The 25,409-nt window shown below is 51.7% G+C and overlaps 1 protein-coding gene across 2 annotated transcripts in view; it reads left to right on the forward strand.

Moving 5' to 3' along the window:
- ADCY5 (adenylate cyclase 5) overlaps positions 1-25,409 on the forward strand; it is a 148,116-nt gene that overhangs the window by 108,143 nt on the left and 14,564 nt on the right. For both annotated transcript variants that reach the window (XM_044252198.1, XM_044252199.1), the window contains exons 8-14: positions 755-895; positions 5,225-5,247; positions 6,083-6,227; positions 7,259-7,356; positions 10,298-10,385; positions 21,995-22,111; positions 22,480-22,644. In XM_044252198.1, coding sequence (XP_044108133.1) covers positions 755-895; positions 5,225-5,247; positions 6,083-6,227; positions 7,259-7,356; positions 10,298-10,385; positions 21,995-22,111; positions 22,480-22,644 — 777 coding nt within the window. The remainder of the gene's footprint in view (positions 1-754; positions 896-5,224; positions 5,248-6,082; positions 6,228-7,258; positions 7,357-10,297; positions 10,386-21,994; positions 22,112-22,479; positions 22,645-25,409) is intronic.

Genomic DNA, 25,409 nt, shown 5'->3' on the forward strand with positions numbered 1-25,409 from the left:
CAGGCCTCACCTGCTACTCTGGGTTCTCTGGGTCATGTTCTTCTGATAGGTGGTCCAGAAAGATGAAATGGAGACAGGGAGTGATACCTCATACCCCACCCCACCCCACCCAGAGCCGTGTCAGCTGCGTCCCTGATCCGACGGGCTCCCTTCCCAGTCTCAGAGAGGGAGCTGAGGGGAAGGCTGCCTCCGGTCTCCCCAGGGCCTCTCCAACCATCCACCTGGAGCCTATTCGGATGGGTGGACGATCAGACAGAGATCGTGGCTGGCATATGGGGAGACAGCTGAGGCCCCACTTGTGTATTTGTACAATGTATGTTGGCCTTTGCCTCTCAGATTCTACTGATCCGAACCTCCAGAAGCTGCCTCTCCGGTAGAACATACCTGTTTGGGATAAGTCGAGTGGAGACTAGAATCTTTGGTTTCCTCTCTCTTCCTCTCTTGGACGCAGGCTCTGCCCACCCCTTGAGAATTCCGTGCCAATGACAGTCTCCCCCACACCCCTTTGCTTTCTCAAGAGACCAGCCTCCCACCTAGGCCAGCCAGGGCTACCCTGGGGAGTGGGAAGGGATTTAGGAGACTTTCTACACTGAGCTCCGGGGTCCCAGACTAGGCTCCGGCTGTGCACTGAAGGAAAGGCCACCTTCCTTAATTCCCACATGGCCAGGCACCCAGCAGGGATGAGAAACGCCCCACTCGGGTTCACCCGCTAGGCTCTGCCCACAGGCTGATGTTGTCTGTTTTACTTTTGCAGAAAGAAGAAAAGGCCATGATTGCCAAGATGAATCGCCAGAGAACCAACTCCATCGGGCACAACCCACCCCACTGGGGAGCTGAGCGTCCCTTCTACAATCACCTGGGGGGCAACCAGGTGTCCAAGGAGATGAAGCGGATGGTAAGTGCAGGTGGGGCAGCTGCTCCGGCGCTGGGGCCTTCCACGGGTGTGAGGACTGGGCCAAGCCCCTCCGGTTGCCTGACAGAACCTGGGAGAGTCACAGAAGCAACACTGGGCTAGGACCCAGAGCGCCTGCCTTCTGGCCCTGGGTTCTCTCCGTGAGTCACAAAGGCTGGAAGAAGACCCCAAGTCCAGGCAGAGCCTCCAGTCCTCCCATGGCACCATCTGGTGGGGCAGCAACTCCTCAGACGTCCTTCCAGCACCTTCCGCCTTTCCCAGGCAGCTGAAACACATCCTCGGGCTCAGAAACCATCTCAGTACTTTCTGGCAAGCACCAGGCGATGGTCCCCTTAGCCCTCTGTGCTGAGAAGTGCCCGTGCTAACCGCAGGTGTCTGGGGTGAGGCAGGCAGATTGGATGGGCAGAGGCCATGGTAAGGATGCTACGTCCCTTTCAAGTGACCCTGCCTGCCTGGAGGGAGACAGCCCCGGCCCTCCCTGAGTACACCAGGGGCCGCCTAATTTGGGATGCACTGTCTGGGTTCTGCCGGGGATGACAGAAATAATTCAGAGGGTGGGACGAAGAAGAAGAGGGATGACAGATCAGGTAAGGGTACAGCAGCAGTGTTTTCTTTCTTTTCATCTGAGAGCTTGGCTTCCACATCCACGGGTGCTCCTTAGCTCGAGGGCAGCCTGGTTCCCAGGCAGGAGGCGCCCACACCGGGGAGACGGATGAGTGAGGCCGGAGGGTGCAGGGAGCTGTGTGTGTGTCTGGGGGGCACTTTGCTCCCTCGGAGCCAGAGTACTGGAACAAGATGGGGCGTGCTGGCCCTGCGATCACAAATTTGGGGTCTGTGGGTTTGACCACATTTTAGCTATAGCAATAGGGACTGCAGGTAAATTCTATGAAAATCCCGCAAAGGCAGCAGACTGAGCCAGGGACAGGCTGGGGACCCGGCCACTCTGCTCCTTGCTAGCTGGCAACTAACAGATGACAAGGGTTTAAGGAAAACCTATAGGGTCAAAAAATAAATGGAGTCAAGACCTTCATTTTAATTTTTGATGGTAAAGAAGCAGCTCATAGGACACCGAGTTTATGAGGGGGCAGAGTGGAGGAAGGGGTGCCTGCCTTCCTCCAGGGCTTTGAATTTGGACTTCTACAGATCTCCAGCCACCACTTCCCCTCCTGGGGGGGGGGCCCTTCCCAAAGCAAAGAGCAATTGGTGGTTCCTCTCTGTTCTTCCCCAGCCCTTTCATAATCTCCTGTGGACCCTGTATCCGTGTGACCAGGACCAGAGAGGGGGTGGGCAGAGGTAGGGGCCGGAAATCACAGAGAGCCTGGGGCAGAGAGGGAGGCTGTCGTTCAGGGGGCAGGGAAGGGGGAACAGGAAGATAGGAGGGAGAGGACAGAGGAGAGAAGGAGACTGTGGGAGTGAGGAGTGGAAGAGCCACAGGCAGGCAGGAAAGGCACCCGGTGGGCTTTCTCTGTTTAAAATCGTGGGGAAGCTTTTTTCCTGGTGATATTTGGTGTAAGTGCAGTCTTAGTTCTTTCAGAGTCTCAAAGGAGGCAGCTGGGAGTGTGAGCACTGGTGTAGCAGACACATTAATCATTGCTAGGACCAGGAGCCTTGGAAGAGAAGGGGTGTCGTGGGGGAGACGGGCTACAGGATTTCTCCGTGGTGTTGGCTGCCTCGCCAGCAGGAAGGGACGGGAAAGTGTGTGGACAAAGAGTGCTGGGAACACCTCTGCCGCAGCCTTTGGGAGAAGAGACTCTCTGGCCCTCATCCTGGCTGGGCAGAGTCCCCAGAGGCCAGCGTCGAAGGACACACGCCACGCCCCCTCCATGCAGTCAGAATGTCCAGGCTGAGGATGGCGTGGTTCCAGAAGCTGGAACACCGTCAGCATTTGGTGGTATGCTTGCCTGAGATCTTTGAGAAGGATGCACAGAGGAAGAGCTTCTCCCCTGACTTCGGCCAGTGACCGGAGTGGGGGTTAGATTAGGCATGACTGGGTGTGCTAAGAAAGGTACCAACTCGTAGGCATCAGCTAACTTCTTTAAATCTTGTTCCAACTTGGACTCAGCTTTTAAAGTGGAGTGGCGAGCTGCTCTGGTTTGTGCTTAGGCCTGTCTCCCTAAGGCTACTGAGGAATAAGAAGATTGACAGCAAGGGCCCAGAGGGGCCTCTGCTCATCTAGCCAGGGAGGCCCTCTGTTCTCCGAGGGCAGTGGGCAGGGCCGGAGTGCTCAGGGAAGATACAGCTCACCTGCCCAGCGGGCAAACCAGAGCCTGCGCTTCCCCGTGGGTGAGTGGAGGGGCCACAGCCCCTGCTCCTGCTTTTAGGCCCAAAGGGACAGGAATTGCGAATGAAACAGAATCAGAGCTGCTCCCCGGAAGTGGTGTGTTACAGATTGCAGGAACCTGTCTGGGGGTCCTCCTAGCCAGGTGGAGGACCGCTGTCCCGGAACTAGTAAGCAGGCTGGGGAACTTGAACCCCGTCTACTGGACTGGGTTACTTTTTTTTTTTTTCTTAAGATTTTATTTATGTATTAGAGAAATTATGAGCAGGGGGAGGGGTAGAGGGAGAGGGAGATGCAGACTCCCTGCTGAATGTGGGCCTGACATGGAGCTCGATTCCAGGACCCTGGGTGAATGACCTGAGCCGAAAGCAGACGCTTAACTGACTGAGCCACCCAGGCATCCCTGGACTGTGTTCTTAATGACCGTCTGCCGTGGTCAGTCTGCCAACACACCAGCCCAGTGCTCAGCTCTCCACACTAACAAGGCACACGGAGCAGACCTGCTCCCCACCCCCAGCCCCAGCAGATGACCAAAAGAGCATAGGAGAAAGTCAGAAACAGGTGTGTTAAAAACGTCTCAGGTCTACTGAGCAGCAGAAGCCAGCACTGGCTTAATAGTAGCTCCCTTGTCCTCAGTCCCAGAGTAAAGTCATGGCCGGCCCCTGTGATGGAATTCAGGGCCAGCCCCCCCACCATATTCTGTGGAGAGCTGGCTGTCTGGCTTCCCTGCTGCCCACTTAAGCTCATGCCTGACGGATCCCGGGAGCACCCAGCACGGGCCTGCCCCCCGGTGGAGCACTCACGTGAGTCCCCCCCCCCCAACTCCTCCTGCCGAGGCTAGGGTGGTGACATGGGCCGGGTCTCGTGGCCTGGGCCTGATGATGCTCAGAGGGCAAGAAGAAGGTCTGGCTGGTCCAGGGAGGACCACTGCCAGGCAGCCTGGGAGGAGCTGAGTCCGAGGTCGGGCACTTGGATTTGCCATTAGAGGCTGCCAGGGCCCTCGGAAGCCCTCCCCTTGGGGACAGAATGGAGAACCGGGGCAGTGTGGGCCCCAATCTCTTTAAGCATCTGGCAGCTCTGGTTCATGGAGAGCAACATAAATCCTGATTTTTGCATTTTCAAAACATGTATGCAGTGTTTTAGGATTTGGGTTCACCTGGCACTTGCTGATCCCTGTGTTTGCCCAGCAGTAAGTTCCACACTGGGCCGCAAGAAACCGCAGGTAGCCTTCTGTCCTTGTCCTGGCAACCTGAGCCTTATCTGAAACGGCCCTGGGGCTGCTTGCCGATGCCTCCGCCTCCCAGATTCTATCCCCTTCCCATTTCAGGGAACCCACCTTCCATTCTGTCACACCTGGTCACACCCTGAGACACATTTTCATGGAAGGCGTAGATTAACAGTAAATAGGGCTTTGAGGTTGGCAACCAGTAAGGGACTGTCATATTCACCCCTGCCCAGGGTAAAGGAGCAGTAGTCACTCCCATGGCAGGCAGGTTTCTCACCCCCTGGGTGCCCACCCAGTTCTGGCCTTGGAAGAACACACTGGTTCTCAGATACCATGAAGGCTGCTGCAGGTCACTGGAGTTTAACTCTCTTAAGCTCACAGATGGGTGAACTTTGTGTGCTCAGTGGGGGTGGGGGGTATGCACACATGTGGGAACTGATCACGCAGTGATTTCTCTTGTTCCAAGCTTATTTCAAGGCAGAATGGAGAGGGACCTACCCTGCCTGGGTCCAGGAAGAAGGGGAGATTGGGGAATTGGGTGTAGGGACAGGATTTGCTTAGACCCTGGGTTTTGCCAGTGGATGACATGAAATCGCAGTGCCCGCCTCCTGCAGCGTCTAGCACAGCTCCTGTTCCATCGGAAGACCCTGGCTGTATTCACTGAAGGAAGGAAGAAAAATCTCCTGAGTGACAGGCCCCCCTCAGGGCAGGCTCCTTGGTGAGCTAGACTGCCTTCCCACAGTCCCTTCTGGAAGCGTCTTCTCTGTTCTCATACACCTTTCCTTCCCTCTCTATCCCTCTCTTTTAGGGCTTCGAAGACCCCAAGGACAAGTGAGTAATATGCCTTTCTTTATTCCTGCTCTCTTGGCCTGAGGGATAGCCCCAAGTTTGCCTTACAGCTCATTTGCCCCGTGCTGTGTGGGCAGTGCGCCCTCACGGTCTTGGCTGAGAGTGACTGGAGCCCCTGCTGCTGACAGAGGGGCTGCCGGGCAGACAGGCTGGGCACGAGGGCCGCCCATGTGTCCTCACCCCACAGACGTGTGCACACAGCTACAGACATGCATACTCTGGTCATGGCTGTGCACACACACACACACACAGGAACCGTAGCTCTCAGGAAAATGCAGACCCAGCACATTCATTGGTCACTGGCCCTGGTCACATCCTAGTGCCCTGAGGGAATGTCTTCTTTCTCTTCTGCTTCCCCGCTCTGGGGCGCTAGCTACCCCACTGATGACTGGGTGTCACCTTGAGGAATAAGGCTTTTTGTGCAGCAGCCTGATCATGAAACCCGCTTCCCAGAGGATGTCCGGGATGATGGTGCAGCTGGGCAGTGAAGAGCAGAGACTGTCACCTGTGGGGAAAAGCAATTAGACCTTCTATGATAAGTCATATTATTATTACACTACAGTAATGTATCAGTAGTACAGAAAAGCCTATTGTCAGCGAGGCCCTTCAGCCAGAGGGTCAGACATGGGCAATTTTCTGTTCATGTGTGCGGTTAAGAGAGGGGACTTGGCCTCCAAGTCATCCTGGTCTCAGTCCCAGAGTCCCCGCCCCTTATTAGGGCCTTTCTGATGGGCCTGGGTCCAGGGCGCCAGGTGGGCCCTCTAGCGGTGCCCCCTGATGGTCAGCCTGTCCTGCGTCTGCTCCTCTTGCTCCCCAGGAATGCCCAAGAAAGTGCAAACCCTGAGGATGAAGTGGACGAGTTTCTGGGCCGCGCCATTGACGCCAGGAGCATCGACAGGCTGCGGTCTGAGCATGTCCGCAAGTTCCTCTTGACCTTCAGGGAGCCTGACTTAGAGAAGAAGGTAGGGCACCCTGGATGGGAAGGAGGCCCTGGGCAGGACCAGGAGTGGGGGGAGGAGGACAGGGCGACAGTTCCCTGTTGTCCCCGTCACCACAGAAAGTGCCCTTACCTGTTCCAATGCCACAGTGCTCAGGAGATGGAGATTTCGGGGAGACATTTCGTGGTCAGCAGGGCTAAGTCGTAACTTCCTCATGCCTCCGTTTTCTGACTTTCTTCAGAGGGCGTAGTGAGGGTTAAACAAGTCTATATGTGTAAAACACACAAAATCGTATCTGCCACGGATGCTCAGTGATGTTAGTTGGTATTTATTTTATTTTTATTGCTGTTACCATTATGAACATCATCACCAGAGGACGTCCCTTCTGCCTTTGGCACACTGACAAAAAGTCGGAAGGAACAGTCAAGATCTCTCTGTCGCATCTCCTTAAGTTGTGACTGAGGTGTTGGGCGACTTGCTGTAGGCAACCAGTGAAGTCATGACAGAGCCAGACCCAACCTTGGTCCTATGAGGCCGACCTGTGAGCACACACGGCCGGCCCTGGGGAACGGGACCCGAGCCGCGAGCGCCCTCTCTGGTGACGTTGTGCCAGCACAGCCTCAGTGGGTGCAGCTGGCTGCTGTCGCAGGAGGAATCGGCCCCTGGGAGATGAGCTCTGTGATTTGCAGCAGGCCTCCTGTTCGCTTCTCTGCGAAGTGGCAGCTACACAGGTCCTGTTCCCGGGGCTCTTGCGAGGGTGTGCCGAGGACACCACAGACGGGCGCGTGTCCTAGCCGGTAGCTGGTGCTCCGTGATTGGAGCCAGGATCATTATGAAGGACTCTCACGGTGACCCGACCCGCAGAAAGTGTCTGGTTTGACACAGTCCAGCTGCTGCCCCCACAGGCATTGCGTTAAACGTCGCTTCGGACGGGTTTCTTGAGCACAAGGGCTAGGGCAGTTTTCTCCCAGGTGTTGGGAGTGGGCTGCCCGCGTGTCTGGGCTGGGCGGGGCTGGAGCAGACCGGGCCCCCCTCACCCTGCGCCCTCCTCTCAGTACTCCAAGCAGGTGGATGACCGATTTGGTGCCTACGTGGCCTGTGCCTCGCTTGTCTTCCTCTTCATCTGCTTTGTCCAAATCACCATCGTGCCCCAGTGAGTACTGTCCCCCTGGCTGCAAGGCTCTGAGGGTGGGAACAAGGGTCATGGAGGAGAGCAGGGAGGGGGTCGGGGTGTTGGGGGGTGGGCTTGTTCAGACAAGGAGAGCCTTCCGCTTGTGTCTTTGGAGGGACTGGGAAGCTGGGAGTCTGACTCCCCCGTGACAGGGCGGGAAGCCCTCCGGGCCTGCCTTGCTGCATGAGAGACTTCTTCTTGACACTTTATCCTTTATCATCTCGCCCCCTTGTCACCCACACCACGGTCGCCCTTAAATCACCCGAAGTATTCACCAGGTTTGCTTCTGTGTGACCTTTGGTTTTTGCAAAAACGTTAACACATCTTCAAAAGATAAAGGTTTTCTGCTCCTCTGGGTATTTCAAAGAATGGATTTCTGGTTCTGATGGCTTTTCTCACAGATAGGCCAGAACACTTCCAAGGACTGGCTGTGTCCCTGAGGGAGGCCTGTGGCCCCCGAAGGGACCACCCTGTTGTGGGCAGTGGGCTCTTGGAAATGAAGTCTTAGGTAAATCGTCATCGTCACAGAGTCACATGGAGACAAGGAAGAGAATTGTTTGTGTTATCTCTGTGTGTGTGTATGTGTGTGTGTGTGTGTGTGTGTACACTGGTATGTGCATGTATGCACGTAGCTACATGTTTGTGACCTTTTATTATGCAACGTTGCAAACATACAGAAAAGCAAGGTAATTAATATCCTCAGCACCTATCCCCTGGATATAATTATTGATGATGTTTTACCATTGTTTCATCTGTTTTTTTTTCTGATTATTTAAATTTTAGATGAAAGGACATTTTCCCCCTAAAAGCCCTTACCATACACCTATTTTCAGGGCATTTTCCTTCTTCACCACAATGCCCCACACACCAAACAAAATTAACCCCAGTTCTGCAATCATGTAACACCAAGTTCATGTTCACATATCCAAAGTCGTCTCCAAACAACTCCTGCCCGAGTTCCTCATCGCTGGGATCTACTCGAGATCCACTGGTTGTGTTTGGTTATGTCTCCTAAGTCCAGCCGAATCTAGGAGAGTCCCCTCACCCCAGCACCTTCTACTTTTCATTTTGAAATAATTGTAGACTTACAGAAGCGCCATAGAGACAGAGTCTCCAGACATCCTTCATCTAGTTTTCCCTAACACGGACACTTCCGTGACAGCAGCCGAGGGTCAATGGCAAGAGATGAACCCGGAATGACGCTGTTATCTGACTGACTGTAATCTAATTCCGTTTGCTGTTGCCCCTAGTGGCCTTTTTGTGTCCCAGCAGCTGGGTAGGATCCCACACTGCGTTTAGCTCTTCGTTCTCCGCAGTCCCATCTAATCTGTGACGCTTCCTCAGCCTTTGCTTATTTTTTGTGGCCTTGGAGCTTCTGATGAGAGGTGGCCGATTAATTTGTAGACTGTCTCCATATGGGTTTGTCTGATGTGTTTTCACAGTTCGGTTGAGGTTACGCAGTTTGGGTGAGGATCCCACAGAGGTGATATGTCCTCCTTAGTGCATGTTATCAGGAGGTACACGAGGCCTCCATACGTCTTTTATTTGTAATGAGACACTGTTGCAGGGATAGCCCTTACACATGTGTCTGCTGGGACTCTGTCCGGACCCCACAGACACCAGCACCCAGCTTCACTCTGGTGGGTGCCGCTCATGCCCATTGCCGCCCACGCTGAGCTGCTGCAGAGCTGGTGTGACTGTGGGTCCTTATTGACACAGGACCCCATTTTTTTCTATATGGAAATGGAGCTACAGGTATAAAGAAGCAACCCAGTCTTTCTGTCCCATTGCTGCTCCCAATAGACCAGTGAGCCTAGGTCCCTGTAACCCTGCCTCTGTGCCAGTCGCTCTTTTGTTCCTGCAGTGTGGCTCATGGGCTGGGTTTCCCTTGGTCCCTGCTCTGCCTGCCGTGGCTTCCTTCCCTGCCGGCTACAGCTCCGAGCTGCCAAGGCGTTGATGGAAGTCTCGCTCCAGCAGTCCTCTCTCTACAGAAGCATTAAAAGCTACTTTAAAGATCTTTCTTTCCCTCTGAAGAGAGTTCTCTACCCTCATTCTGTTTGTTTAAAGCATCTAAGTGCTGGCTTCTGGGGGAGCCTGGAACAAAGATGCCCTTTGAATGCCTCTCTAGAGGTATTCGCCTGCCTTGTCAAGCCCTCCGTTTGCCTGGCACCTCCAGGCCACTCTTGCTCCCTGCAAGGGAAAAGGGATTTCTGTGGCCTCCTGATATGAATGGGTGTACCTTAGCCAGCCCCTGCCCCAGGAGGGCCAGATGGAAAGTCACTGGCAGCTCTCCTGTCTGAGGATTCTGGCCCATGGTGAACAATAAGGTCACCTGTGATCTGCCTCTGCAGGGATGGGGTAGGAGGGTTCCTTGCATTTCCATATTGAACTGGCAAACTGAGTAGGACTTGTCATGGGGCCTGGCAGGATACAGGGTTTAGGCACTCTGTCCCCCAAAGGGATACATCACCGCTGTTTCTCAGAGTGTCTACTTAGGCTGCTGACAAACGTGTGTTAAAAAGTGATGTTTGTCTATCCCGTTTTCAGCCTTCATGGTTACTTACCTAGCCCTGAGTAACTGCCTGGGGGGAATAACCAGGTGACTTTTGAAATGGGTCCTTCCAAGCCAAATGAAGTGAGTCTCTGGATGGCTAAGATTTAGGCGAACTATCGAGCAGGTGACACTCGCTTCTCCATTCAGCCCCCATCGGGCTTCTGTGCCGTGCAGGGAGGTGACAAGAACGGGAGCCAGGTGATCGTGGAGGGGGTCCTGAGTCCGTGCACAGGGCTGTGTAAGCCCCTTTCTCAGTGAGTCAGGGGCCAGAAGAGACTGGGCAGTGGGTTCAGAGAGATGGAGCCATCGCTCCCGCCTTCCAGAGGCTTTCAGAGCCCCCAGAATTCCCCACCTCCTCTCTTTTTCCAGCTCCGTGTTCATGTTGAGTTTCTACCTGACCTGTTTCCTGCTGCTGACATTGGTGGTATTTGTGTCCGTGATCTACTCCTGCGTGAAGGTGAGTCTGGCTGGCACCTGAGCTCTCTGTTGCCTTCTTCCCTCCCTTCCCGGCCCACTGATAGGAGCTCCTCCCAGGAGCCCAGGAGTCACACTTGGGGTCGGGGTGCTTGATGCTGGGGACCCTTCTGGCTTTGCATCGGCAGTGATCTAGACCATAGGGAGTGCGTTGTTTGTGGAGACAGTGGTGGTATTTATTCTCATTTGCCTTTGTCAACCTTGGCAACAAGAAGGTCGTGTCACTGTCCCTCCTGTCCGTCTGCTTGGTGTCAGGTGGGATGAAGGCAGGGTGTCTAGCACAAAGCAGTGGTCAGTAAATATTTGCTGGAAGAGTGAGTATGGAAGAGACCTCTCTCAACACCCTCTTCAGTGCCCCCCATGTGCCTGGAATTGGCCTTGGAGGGGACCATAGGGATGATGGCTTTTGAGCCAGTCATCACAGAGATGAGGGGAGTGGCCCAGAGTGGTTCAGTGTTTCAGACAGAGCCACACGGTCAAGAACGTGGGCATGAGACCCTGTTCTCTGTTTTTCTCCCATATTTCCTCTTTCTCTTAGGCATGCTGTGCCCCCCTCACCTCTGTCCCAAAGCTATGTCCTTCCTTCGGACCTGGCCACAAGCCATTCTGGTCTGTGGTGGAAGCCATTCATGTTCCCCTTTGCCCTGTCACCAAGCCTTTCCCTCATTTCCTTCCCTAGTGATTTAAGACTTCCCTCACAGGCCAGCCTAGTCCCAGAAAGCGCTCTGTCCCTAGGCAGGTACGAGCCCTTCCAGCTTCTGTGGAAACCATTTCTCTGCTCCTCTTTGATGCTCACTTGGAGCCAAGCCCCAGGAAAAGTGGGGGGCCATCTCCGCCATCATTCTCTACCTACACCGCCGTGGCCACCGAGTTCTTCTGGAGGGATTAGACCTTGATTGCCTCCAAATTCCCCTTTCTCTCTCCACCCTCCAGGCAGGGTATTTCATTATAATTACAATTGTTTAATTATCTAATGGTCAGGTCTTGGTGGACCAATGATCAGAACTGGAAGGCCCCCCCGGGAATCATCTGGAGCAGTGTAGGATTTAATCCTGATTTCCAGCCTTTCACCCACTCCTTCCTCAAGGCTCTCTGTTCAGTCACACCTTGCCTTTTGGTCTTGCTGTTCTCATGCCTCCCTCCCCCGCACCCTCACCCCTGACCTGCTTTGTCCCAGGAGCCAGTTCCACTTTCTCCATCTCGTAGCTGTAGAAGCATGTGGTACATTCACAACAGCCAAAAGGCAGAAACAATGCAACTATCCATGGACAGGTGAATAAACAAAAATGGATGTGAGGGAATGTTATCTACCCACGGAAGGCCGTGAAGCTCTGACACACCCTACAACATGGACGCACCTTGGAAACATGCTGAGTGGAAGAGGCCAGACCCGAAAGGACATAGACTATAGAATTCCACTTATGGAATCTCTGGAATAGGCAAACTCACAGAGACAGTTAATAGACTAGATGGTCCTGGAGTTGAAGGAGCAGGGATGGGGAGCTACGGCTTCATGCATGCAGACTTTCTGTATGGAGTAATGGAAGGGTCTGGAACTAGAGCATTCCGGGAATAGAACTGTTGACAGTTGCTCGACTGTGTGCAGAGAGTTAATGCCACTAAATCGTATGCTTAAAAATGGTTAAAATGCTAACCTGATGAAATATATGTTTTACCACATTTAAGTCACCACAACGAGACAAAAACAAAAACAGTACACCACAGCTAAAAAAGGGCCTTTTAAACATTCTGTTTTGAATGTCCAGAAGAATCTATTTTCTTTTTAAGTTATAATCTGAGGTAAAGTCCTTGTCTGTTTGAGGTACCTAATTAGATTATTCCAGTCAGAATCAAAGCTGTATGTGGTCTCTGATTTTAAAACTAGAACCTAGATTTCCCTCTTTCCTGTTAGCTGCTTTGGTAAGCCTGAGCTACCCTGATTTCACTTGGTTTGGGTTTCCTGACCCACACGTATATCCGGAAGTAGGGGAGGAGACGGGGAGGAAGGCTCATCTCCCACTTACCCTGGCCATTTTGAGTTCATACTTTGGTCCGGTGAATTCTTTTTGCTACTCTTCAGGATTATTTATGAAAATCATTCCTGTCTCCTTGTGTTTTATTGAATCTATTTTGTAATCGGTGTCACATTTAATAAGTTTATTCTCAGTTCCTTTGTCCAGCCCACTGATTTTTCTGACAGCTCTGAGGAGGCCAGGGTCCCCTGAGGGGAGGCTGGGGAAGGAAGTGCCTTCCTCCCCTCGTCCCTCTACACACAGCCCCTCCTCAACCCGGGGAGGCTGCTGCTTCCATCTTACAGTATAGATCCTCTAAACAATTTATTTAGGAAAGAAGTGCTCCCTGACTTATCAAGTCTTGCCCCCACTGATTTGGGCCAAGAGTCAAGTAGACTTGAACACCCGCCTTAAGGTCCTGCTGGGTCCTTTCCCCTCCACCCGTGCCCCCCCCCCCATCTCTGATGCATCATCTCAGGATTTCTCCGCTTTCTGGGAAGTAGACCCCAACCTGAGAAGTTGTTTGCAGTATGAATTCCTCTCCTATTTCGTTATCCTTTCCTTCTCCGTGCTGTGGACGAACTGTTGGCACACTAAGATGTGAAGGGTAATTCTCCTTTGGCCTCTGTGTCCCCATGGTGTGTGGCCCGTGGTGGAGCCCCGACTGAGAGTTGATTTTATCCCAAATTCTCAGGTATGGCCCCGGCACTGACTAGACTGGAATTTTCCATGTCATTCTGTTTTCCCTTTGGAAACATTTGTACTTTGCTAGACCCCAGACATCTCTCATCTTGGTTCCACGGTTTTTCAGGAGTCACGGGTGGTGGCTTCGTGATGAGATACGACAGTTCCTAAATTACCCGCGGCCTGGGCTCAGCAGATCTATACCTGGCGGCTCTGTCAGCCACAGTGGCTTTCTCTGTTCCCTTTGTTCTCCCATGTCCCCAGCACAGCAGGGGCTTACTTGCTCAAATGTCCCTAGTTTACCCTTTTTGATGAGGAACTGTGAAGAAAGTGTGGGCTGAGTTAGTTGAAACCAGCCCACTTTGTTGTCTTAGCTGTGTGTCGGGGAGCGCTGCCTGAGACCTTCCTGGGTGAAGGTGTCTGACGTTCACTACCCAGGGCTCTGATGGCCTTTTCGTCCTGGGTTTGTTTGATCTCCTGACAAGCGAGGCCCAGTTCACACTCACACCTAGATGTGGGGCTAACCTGGGGCCTTGGTCTCCTGGTCTTGTTGTCCCATTAGCTGCCCTTCAGGACCCTGCTGTCTCCGGGCTGCTTTGCCCTAAGGTTCCTCCCTCAAGCACTTCTTTTCTTCTGGGGTCAGTCTGGACATCCGACGTGTCACTCCTCCCTTCCCTCGGCATCCGTGCTGACCTGGGCACCAGAGCTGCTCATCCTAGAAAAAGCCATGCTAAATCCCTCCTTGTCATCACACGGGGTCCGCAGGCTGGGAATCTCAAATTGGAAATGGCTGGAGTAGTGAAGCATCCCAGACACCCACCTGAGGTTGGAATCCCTTTATGACAAGCATGCGAGGATGGGTTATCCTCTGCTTGGTTACCTCCAGGGATGGTGAGCTCACTCATGTCTCCTGAGTATAGCCTTTTCCTTCTTTGGGCACCACTAACTTGTTCCATTAACCTCCCTGTGGCTTCTGCCCCATCATCCAGTGAGGCAGCCCAGGCCTATGTTGATTTTTGTTTTTGTTTTCATTTCGTTTTTAAGATTTTATTTATTTATTTTGAGAGCATGAGCAGAGAGAGAGGGAGAAGCAGACTGTCTGCTGAGCAGGGAGTCCCACGCAGGACTTGATCCCAGGACCCTGGGATTATGACCTGAGCCAAAAGGCACATGCTTAACTGACCGAGCCACCCAGGCACCCCTAGACCTACTTCTGAGAGTGCCAGCATTTTTGCCACCACCGCTCAGATAGGTAGAAAGGGGTGGCTCCCTCCTTTCCCCACATTCTGGCCTGGACTCGCTGTCTTCACTGTGGCTCTTTAGCACTTCCTTAATAGAAAGGCCAGACTCCTCTCCTGCATTTTGGGACTGGGAGTAGATAGGTACAGAAGGAAGACTCGGTGCCATAGTTCTTGCAGTGTGTGTGTGTGTGTGTGTGTGTGTGTGCATTAAATACATGTGTGTATTTAAATCTCCTTCTCCTCCAGGCTGCTGGCTCTTTTAGCTTGCCCCCCCCCCCAATGGACTTCTGGGGCCCAGCTGTCTGAGCTCCTGGGAACTGTGAGCAGAGCTACATCTAGGCTCTGCGGGCTCTGTGCAGTCTCCAGAAACCTCTTCTCCTTCCCTGCAGCCTGAATGTCCTCACCAGGTCCCTCGCTGTGCCGGCTCTCCTTTCGACCCCTCAGCCTGACCGCTGTCCCCGGTTTCTGAAATACGGTCTGACTACTCAGCAGTACTATTACCTCTTAGGTATCTTCTATCCTGGGAGGACTGGAGAATGCCCCCACTCGCCTCCCACCAGCATGCTCAGGGTCCCACTCTGTTAAGGGGAGGTTGTCATTGTGAGACTTGTGTTCCTTTGGGGATAGAGAACTCTTCACTTCAGGAGGGGTGTCTCAGGTTCCTCCCACAGCTTCTGAGTCCGACAGTATAGGGTCTGGATCCCAGCTTTGCCCCTTTGAGCTGTGTTTCCTAAGCCTCTAAGGTGGCTTTTATTACATCTGTCCTGCAGATGATGACGAGGAGGCTCTGAGGTGAGGCAGCCTTCCCGAAGCCTTGAGGCTAGGAAGTGGTAGAGCTGGGGTTTAAACCCCAGTGGTTCATGACTCCCGAGCCCATAGTCCTTCTTTAAAGACACCGCCTTTGTTAATGTGTCCATTTAATCCCTGGGAGAGCAGTGGTATGGAGCTTGGTCAGCTTCTGCCTGTCTTGGTTGGCCTCTGAAGTTTCCATATCTTTTAAATAAAATTTTGTGAAGTAGTAGAAGCTACTGCTTTTTAAAATTGGCTTCTTGTCAGAAAGACAGTTTTCTTAAGATTTTTTCCATCAGATTTTTTAAAAAAGATTTTATTTATTAGAGAGAGAGAGCACAAGTGGGGCCAGGGCCAGAGGGTGAGGGACAAGCACACTCCCTGCTGAGCACAGAGGACGACACAGGGCTTGATCCTGAGACCCTGAGATCATGACCTGAGCCAAAGGCAGATGCTTAACTGACTGAGCCACCCAGGCATCCCCTCTCCCATCAGATTTCATCATTTTTTCCACTATACTACCCTGACCCCACATCACAGTCAGGGAACCAGGACCCCAGGCTTGCCATTGATTTGCCTGGAGGCTTTATGAAAGGCCAGGATCAAAACTGCTCTTCACCCCAGTCATGATTTATTAATTATGTCCCCACTCCTGTTTTTTATGTTGAATTGATTTGAACTAATCAGACAAGGAAAGTACTAGTTTGGAATTTTTAAAAAATCAATCCTTTTTCTGAGCTGTAATTGCGAGTGAGCAGGCATTGAACAATTGGTTTGCATGGGCACAATTATCCTGCTGTAAAGAAATGGTCTCCAGGGTCTTTGCGCAGCTGTGGTGTGTCCCTGTGAGAAGACGTGCCCTGGGTGAAGACTTTCACCATCCACACTGGGATTAGTAAAGACAGGATTTAGGGCAAACATATGGATGAACTCTCTGATCACAGGAGATGAGATACTCTATAAACCATTACCAGAGCAGGATGTCCAATCTTCTGGAGATTTCAAGACAGCAATTCTTGGGTTCCTGCCTGAGGTATTAAAGTTAAGAGCAGGTCTTTTTAAAGGGTGACAAGAGGGTGCCTGGGTTGCTCGGTCAGTTAAGTACCTGCCTTTGGCTCCAGTCATGACCTAGGGTGCTGGGATCGAGCTCCATGTCAGGGTCCCTGCTCAGCAGAGAGCCTGCTCCTTGCTCTGCTTGCCACTCTCCCTGCTTGTGCTGTCTTTCTCTGACAAATAAATAAAATCTTTAAAAATAAATAAATTTTTAAAAAAGGGTGATGAGAAATTGGCTTGTAACAACTCAATGCATGAAGTTAAAAATCGAACTACTGCATGACTCAGCAATTGCACTGCTAGGTATTTATCCAAAGAATATGAACGTAGTGATTCAAAGGGGAACCTGTATCCCAGTGTTTATCACAGCAATGTCCACAATAGCCAAACTATGGAAAGAGCCCAGATGCCCATCGACTAATGAATGGATAAGGAAGATGTGGTATATACACACAATGGAATATTACTTGGCCATCAAAAAGAATGAAATCTTGCCATTTGCAATGGTGTAGATGAAACTAGAGGTTATTATGCTAAGTGAAATATGTCAGAGAAAAGACAAATACCATATTTCACGCATATGTGGCATTTAAACAAAAGAGATGAACATAGGGGAAGGGAAGGAAGAACAAGATGAAAATAGAGAGGGAGGCAAACCATAAGAGATGCTGAACTCTAGGAAACAAATTGAGGGTTGCTGGAGGGGAGGGGGGGTGGGGGGGAAGGGATAATTGGGTGATGGGTATTAAGGAGGGCACTTGATGGAAGGACACCAGATGTTACATGAAACTGATGAATCACTAAATTCTACCTTTGAAACTAATAAATATTAATTTTAATATATATATAAACACCCCCCACTCCCCACCACCCATCAACCTTTCATTAGATGTTAGAACTACATTCTGGATTCAATGTAAAAAATAGCCTGAAGTTCTTCTTCTGACCCCTAGGTGGCTCCTGTGGGCTCCTGGTCCCACCATCACCAGAAAGCCCATGCGCCTAGCCTGTCCCTCCAGCCACCTTTGGCTAGCATCTACTTGTACCCTTCGACTGATGGGTAGCATGATCAGAACTGAAACAATTTAAGTAACATGGGTTAAGAGGAGTACCATGGAATGGCAACATTTGAAGCAGACACAAACTGGGGACCATCTGTCGTACTTCAGGCTAGTGCCAGGACACTTTCCCCAGCTGTGAAACAAAAAAAAAATTCCTTTACTAGGAAACAAGGACTTTCATTCCTATTGGCAACAGAGCTCTTTTTAAAAAATGCAAATATTAACTAAATTTTCTGATGAATTTCACAGCTTACAAAGCACTTTAAAATGGATCATTTCATTGAGTCTTATAGCCCTCTTGGGAGAGAGATATCCCTCAGGTATCGATAAGAAAACTTGTGCTCAGAGCCCTTGATGCCTTCCCCAGGGTCCAAGAGCTAGTCAGAGCTTGTGCAGGGTTTTTAAATAAGTGCTTTACTGAGCTACAATTCACATACAGAAGATTCACCTTGATAAAGGCAGATGAAGTTGTAATTGTTTTTAGTACATTCATGTAGTGATGCAAGGGAACCCCAGACCTCTTAGCGGTCCCTCTTCCTTCCCTGCTTTGCACAGCCCCGGGCAGCCTCAAACTCTTTCTGTATGCATTTGCCTGAAATCATACAATATGGGGCCTTTTGAGATTGTTTTCTTTCCCTTAGCATAATACTTTCGGGGTTCACCCATGTTGTACCATGTGACAGCATTTCACTCTGTTTTACGGCCCAATGATGTCACATTGTGTGGGTGTGTCCCACTTTGTTCATCCCTGAGGGGATGGACCTTGGAGTGGTTTCCACTTTCCGGCTATGATGAATAGTACTGCTATGAACTTTTGTATACAAGCTCTTATGGGCCCTTAGGTTTTCAGTTCTCTTAGGTAAATACCTAGGCGTAGAGTTGTTGGGTCATCTGGTAACTGTGCTTATCGTTTCGAGGCACTGCCCACCTGTTTTCCAAAGCGGCTGCCCTGTTTTGCATTTCACCCAGCTTCTCTACATCCTCAACAATGCTGGCACCAACACCTGACTCTTTGCGTATAGCCTTCTAGGGAGTGTGAAGTGGTAGCTCCTCTTTTGGATTGCATTTCCCTGATGATTAATGACAAACATCCTTTGTGTGCTTCTTGGCCATTTATATAGATTTTTTTGAGAAACAGCTATTCGAATCATTGTTCCATTTTTGATTGGGTTATTTGTCTTATTGTCGAGTCATAAGAGTTCTTTGTATACAGTAAACCTTATCTAGGGTTTCACTTTCTGTGGTTTTAGTTCCTGGGGTCAGTTATGGTCTGGAAGCAGTAGACCTGTGGTCAGAAGGTCAGTGGGAACCTAACGCTTTTCACAGTGCTGATGTCATTCCCCTCACCACATCCCATCATGCGGCACTTTACTTCACATTACCAGCAGAAGAAGCGTGAATCCGGCAAAATATTTTGAGAGAGAGAGACCACAGTCACATAACTTTTATCACACTACATTGTTATAATTGTCCCATTTTATTAGTAGTTACTGTTATTAAGCTCTTACTGTGCCTAATTTATAAATTAAGCTTTATCCTAAGTGTGTATGTAGAGGAAAAAGCATAGTATATATAATTTCAGGACTGTCTGCAATTTCAGGCATCTAGTGGGGGGGGTCTTAGAATAAGATGGATAAGAGGAGACCCTTGTATTCTGGTTATAAGACCCTCATTAGATATATGATTTGCAACAATTCTCTCCCATTTTCTGGGTTTCACTTTCTTTTTTAAATGCACATAATACAGAATTTTCCATGGTAACCTTTTCCAAATGTACAGTTGAGCAGCGTGAAATGCATTCACATCACTGTGCAAAGGTCAGCACCAGCCATCTCCAGAACTTCAACTTCCCAGACCGAAGCTTTGAACCCATTAAACCGTACCTCCCCATTCTGCCCTCACCCCTGGCAACCACCATGCCACTGCAGTTCTATAACTTAGAGTACTCTAGCTATCTCATACAAGTGGAATCCTACAGCGGGATGCCTGTGTGGTCCCCTCAGGGAAGCATCCGACTTTCAGGTTCAGCTTAGGTGGTGATCTCAGGGTCAAGGGATCCTGCCCCGCATTGGGATCTGTGCTCAGTGCAGAATCTGCTTGAGATTTTCTCTCTCCCTCTCCCTCTGCCCCTTCCACTCGTGCTCGCTCAATCTCTCCCTCTCAAATAAACACATAAATCTTTTTGTAAAATGTGGAATCCTATACTACTTATCCTTTTGTGACTTCTTTCACTCCACCTGCTGTCTTCAAGGTGATGTCCACACTGTAGCAGGGCCCACCATTCCATTCCTTGAGGCTGAATGATACTCCATTACATGTATATTCCCCATTCGGTTTATCCATTCATCCATAGGTGGACACTTAGGTCTTCTACCTTTTGGCCATTGTGAGTTGTGAACACAAGTCCGCAAATAGGTGTACAAGCCTCTGCTTTCTATTCTTCTGGGTATATTTCTGGAAGTGGAATTGCGGGATCATACAGGAACTCAATGTGTCGTTGGTTGAGCAACTGTCATACTGTTTTCCACATCAGCTGCCTCATTTTTTGTGCCCACCAGCAATGCATAGACGTTCCAATTTTTCTATAGCCTCGCCTTTTTTTCACTTTCTTGTGGTGTTATTTGAAGCACAAAAATTTTTAAATTTTGATGACATCCAACTAATCTATTTTTTTTCTTTTTTCCTTCCCTTCCCTTCCCTCCTTCCTTCCTCCCTCCTTCCCTCCATTCGTTCTTTCTTTCTTTGCTGTTGGTGTTCTAAGAAACCATTGCTCAACCCAGAGTCCCAAGGATTGGCTTGCATATTTTCTTCTACAAGTCCTGTAGTTTTATCCCTTGCATTTATGTCTCTGATCCATTTCAAGGTAATTTTTATATGTGGTGTGAAGGAGGGGCCCAGCGCTATTCTTCTGCCTGTGGATATCCAGGTGCCTCCGCAACATTTGTTTAAAGGCTATTCTTTCCGCATCATGTTGGCAACCTTGTCAAAATAAACTGATCAGAAATGTCAGGCATTGTTTCTGGATTCACTCTGTTCCTTTGAGTGGAATATTCTGTTCTCTGTGTCATTAAGCAGGATGTTCATTGAAGCTTATGCTCTCCAAATCACACATGGTTTTCCTTCTACCACAGAAGTGGCTTTAACCAGAGTGTCTTCTTTCTTACTCCAAAAGGAAGTCTATTTTCAGAATAATGCCACAGACTTGATGATATGTGAATATGGATGGGGGGTGCCCCTGTTGGAATCCAAAGTAGAGCGTGAGGCTGTGAGACCTCTACCATTGCTGCATGTGTCCTTTCCAGTGGTCCTCTCTCTCCTTCTGCTGAATAGGAGGTGGCCTTGTTGGAAGGCTAGAAGGGCATTTGGGTGGAAAAGATACACTGCTTCCCAACACGCATACCCAGCTTGAAGCCCAACACCGAGGGGGTGAGCAGGGCACTTACTTAATGGCAAGAACTGTAAAGGGTCTGAGATTTGGGTTCACCTTACTTGCAAGCTAGGAAGTGAACCTTACTATGTCATGGATTCTGGCAGGGGACACAAGACTTCTGGGTCAGAGATGAAGGAGTCTGTGACTGCCAGCACAGCAGGCAGCAGGCACATCAGCATGTAACTGCCAGCTCCCTAAAGCCCTGTGGGGCGGGTGTGATGGCCCCACGTGGGTGCTCTGCATATAATGAGGGGGGTTGCAGCTGGGGAGCAGTAGACCAAGGTCCCTGTACTGGCCAGCAGCAAACACCGTAGCACACAAGCCAGTCTCTGCAAGGCACAGTAGGAACGAGCAGTCACCTTGTGGTTACAGGGTGTTTAGTTGTCTGTGTGACCGTCCTGTCCATATCAGAGGAGGGATGAGCCTTGTAGTCTGGCCTCCTCAGCCAGAATGTGCACAGATGTTCAGGGCCCTGAGAGTCCTACCGATGGGGAGCCTGCAGAGAAGGGATGTGACTTGCTGAGGGCCGCACAGGAAGATCCATGTCTAGAACCCTCGAGACTCCTGGTCCAGTACTTTTTCCAACCTCCTCTGCCCTTCTGGGTTTCCATAGGATACCTGGACTTCATGTAGCAGATCAGCCTCACCAGGAGGCACTGAGGTGGGAGGGGCAGGGGAAGCCCAAGTCCATCCCTTTGTTTCTCTGTGTCTGCCAACATCTTTTAAAATCTAGGTTTCTTTGGAGATGAGGAGGGCATGGTGGACAAAGCCACCAATGTCAGATCTGGCAGAGTGGGTCATTTTATTACCAGAGCCGCAGAGGGTCTTTGAGTGGACATGCAGTTTGTCTAGTTGAAGGAAATGTAGGAAGGGTTAGGTGAGGAAACAGGAGATCATTGAGAGTCCTGGAAAAAAGGTTCACTAAGCTCACTTGTCCAGGGCCCCAACCTCCCGCTCACACAGTACTTTGCCCCCATCTCACCTCCCTCCAGACCCCAGGTCCTCTCCAAATCCTCAGACCCATGCTTCCTCCTGCCACCAAGCCTTCTGACCCTCCCTGGGAAAGTTCTCGGCCCCTTCAAGACCCCCCAGCTGCCACCTCCCGCCTCTCCCTGACTGTAATCCTGACCAGCTCAGCTCACATGCCGCATTCCCGTGCTTTTTCCTGCAGCTGTTGGGGTTAAGATGGCATCCTTCCTTCCATCAGGAAGCCCCCTGGGGTGAGGGTGGGGGTGGGGAGGAGGGTGGGTTTCACCAACTCCCCTGTGGTAGTTTGCTGCCTCCCGCTGACTTCTGTTCTCTCGCTCTCTTCCCCGGGGCAGCTCTTCCCAGCCCCACTGCAGACCCTCTCCAGGAAGATCGTGAGGTCCAAGATGAACAGCACTCTGGTCGGCGTGTTCACCATCACCCTCGTGTTCCTGTCGGCTTTCGTCAACATGGTAGGCGGCTCCACCTCCCAGAACCTTCCCCGACTCTGTTGTTCTCCCACCCCCAGATTTCTTACTAGGGCTTCACCTCAGGTCCAGAATCAGATCTGACTCTGGAGCCTCTCACACAGGCTCTTGGTCCCTTGCCTGTGAGGCTGGCAGAACCAGAAGGACCCAGAAGCGTTCCCCAGGGAAGTTGATGAGCCCCAGTCCGACAGACGGGCAGACCTTGTCCGCTCCTTGGCCTCTTCCAGGCTCCTCTCCCATCCCTGGTCTGCGGCAGGCTGCCCCTGAGTCCGGGGGGGACGGGCCGCCCCGTAGGAGGTGAGTCTTACTATGTCATGGACTCCGCGGCTCACCTGCCCCTCCCCTGCCCCCAGTTCACATGTAACTCAGAGAACCTGCTGGGCTGCCTGGCAGATGAGCACAACATCAGCACCGGCCAGGTCAACGCGTGCCATGTGGTGGCGTCAGCCTCCAACTACAGCCTGGGGGCCGAGCAGGGCTTCTGCCGCAGCCCGTGGCCCAGCTGCAACTTCCCTGAGGTACGTGGGGTGGGGGAGTGAGGGAGTGGGGGTTTCTTGGGGCAGTCAGACACCTTCCCACCCATCCCTCCCCGCCTTCTGCTACTCCAAGGGAGGCAGGGCTCTCAAGCTCGAAGCCCTCCCAGAGACCTCCTTTCCCTAGGCTCTCGCTACCTGTGTTGGACCCCAGGGAGCAAGGCCCACCTTCTCAACCTAGTACTAGAACAGGAGGGCTGCCGTTTCCATAGTGTGCCAGGCACTGTGCCAAGTCCCCGACACAGCGTCACTCATTCAGTCCTCACAGCAACCCCATGACACAGACATGATGAATATCTTTCTTATACAGAGGAAACTGAGGCCCAGAGAGGGTAAGTAAGTTGCCCAGGGTCACACAGCTAATCAGTGATACATAGAGCCAGAGCTTTCACCCAGATCATCTGGCTGTAGAATTCTTGGTCTCAACCTGAGGGCAGAGCTGTTTTTGGACCCTCGGCTGTGGCAGCAGGCCTGCCTCAGGAGAAACGGCCTGAGCTCCTCTGCTGTGGGCCAGAGCCAGAAGGGAAGCCAAGGAACCCCTTCTTCCGTCAAGGTCACCCAGTCTGAGTCTGCGGTTCAGTAGTTATTAGTGTATTCACACGTGTGCAGTCATCAACAGCATCGGCTAATTAGAACAATTTCATCACCCCCAAGGAAATCATACCTCTAGGTTACTGGGTTTAAAAACCAGTGCTGAGAGTCCTTAGAGGGCAGCATGCATTAAGTGCCTGTGGTATGCGAGGTACTATGTTCACCCTTCTCTTGGGGAGTGGTTTTACACTTGATCTTAGCCAAAAGGCCGAGAAGCGATTGGGGAGTGGTTTTGAGTGAGCAGTCGGGCCAGGCTTCCTGCCCAGGTTGTCCACTCCATGCACGGGGCCATGCCCGCACCCCAGCTGCGTGCGGCTCCCACACAACCTGTGAGTTATTGCCCTTTCCTGGGCAAGGTCCAACCTTCCATCCTATTCCAGAAGGGCCCAGGACTGACAGAAGTGTCCAGAACTGCAGTGAGGGCCCCCTGGGCTGTCATGGTGCTGGCTTACCCCACCCCCCACCCCCCGCCCCAGGAAGGGGTCAAGGGGAATTCAGAGGGGCAGGACTCTGCCAGTGTTCACCTAGACAGGCTCTCCTCTCCCTCCTGCCCTGGGGTCTAGGCCAAGCCCTCCTCCTCCCCCCATGGAGCCCAGGCTCCACTCCTGCCTCTGTCTGCCACACACCCCCCCTCCCCCGCTGCATTTCCCCCCATCCCCCACCCTGCCCCCGCAGCTGCCTGAGCCCATAGGAGCCGCCGCTTGAGGGCTGTCTGTGGAGAAGCAGAGGCTGTGTTTGATCTTGTACTTGCCCCTTGGTGGTTGCTTCATGGAAGAAGCTGAGGAATGGGGGAAGGGGGTGGTGCAGGTTTTTCTAGCTCCTTCTTTGTGGGAGATGCTTGGTTCCTGCCTCCAGGCCTCACCAGTCCCACCAGATCACTCACACTGATCCCAGGCCTTGCTGACTACAGAGCTCTCCGGCTCCCCAGACCCCACAGTGTTCCGACTCAGCAGCTCCTCACAGACTCTGAGGCCCTTCAGGACACCTACTTTAAGCCTTGGCCTCCTGGTTGTCTGACTCAGGGTCTGCAGGGGAATCCAGGCCGGCCCTGGACGATCCCTCCCCTGCTCCCAAGGACCGGATTATGATCCTTGGGGCTGGATTATCTGAGCGAGCCTCCCTGCTCCTTCCTCTGCCCCTGCTCCAGGTAGTGGCTTGAGGCTGCTCCCTCATGTTGCCAGTCAACAGGGGCCCTCCACAGCCCCTCTCTGGGTTCCAGAAGGCCTGGGGAGGCAAAGGTCTGACCTGGGAGTGCCCTCCACTGCCATTTGGCCTCCAGCCCATGATGGGCAGAGGAAGCAAACAGTGACACCCAAAGTCTGACTCAGAAGTAATGATGCTAAATTTAAAAGAAATAACAAGGGATGCCTGTGTGGCCCACTCAGTTAAGCATCTGCCTTTGGTCAAGTCATGATCCCGGAGTCCTGAGATCGTGCCCCCGTGTCAGATTCCCTGCTCAGTGGGGAGCCTGCTTCTCCCTCTCCCATCTGCCTCTCTCCCTTGCTAATAATAATGATGCCGACATGTTTAGGATTAGCCTCAGGGGATGACAGCAGGAGGGAACCACTGAGATCCGTGGTTCAGCTCCTCTGCTATCTGAGAAAGAAATTGAAGCGCAAAGGACCTCCCTAAAGTAAATCGTATAGGGCCACAGTCCCTCATCTGAAGGCTTCCAAATGAAATACGTTTTGAATTTCAGAATTTTTCGGAGTTCAAAAGGGTATGTCACACCCCCAGTGTAGTCTGGGCAGCCCCTGCCAATGGCATACAGTAGTACTTCTGCAGCAAGATGTGTGCCTCGTCACAGGAGGCAGGATGAAGACGTTAATTAGCAGCACACCCGCTGGAGTGGTTTTCCCACCAGATAAGGCCAGCTCAGTGCTGCTGCCCTATCAGTCCTAGAAACACTTTCCGTTTTCAGAATTTGGGGTTTAAAGTTGCAGATCAGGAGCTGGGGCGCCTGGGCTCCCTACAGTTACTGGGGGCTCCAGGCATAAGCCACCAGGTGGTTTCAACTCATGGAACCATCTCAGTGAGCCCGTGACACATGAGCTTTTGCAGATGGGGAAACTAAGGCTTTGAAAGGTTGAATAATAAATGGCCCAAGTCACACAGACAGTCCATAATAAATCAGGGGTAAGACTCAGGTCTGTGGGAGC

The sequence above is a fragment of the Neovison vison genome, chromosome 6 (assembly GCF_020171115.1).
Source record: "Neovison vison isolate M4711 chromosome 6, ASM_NN_V1, whole genome shotgun sequence".
Lineage (NCBI taxonomy): Eukaryota > Metazoa > Chordata > Mammalia > Carnivora > Mustelidae > Neogale > Neogale vison.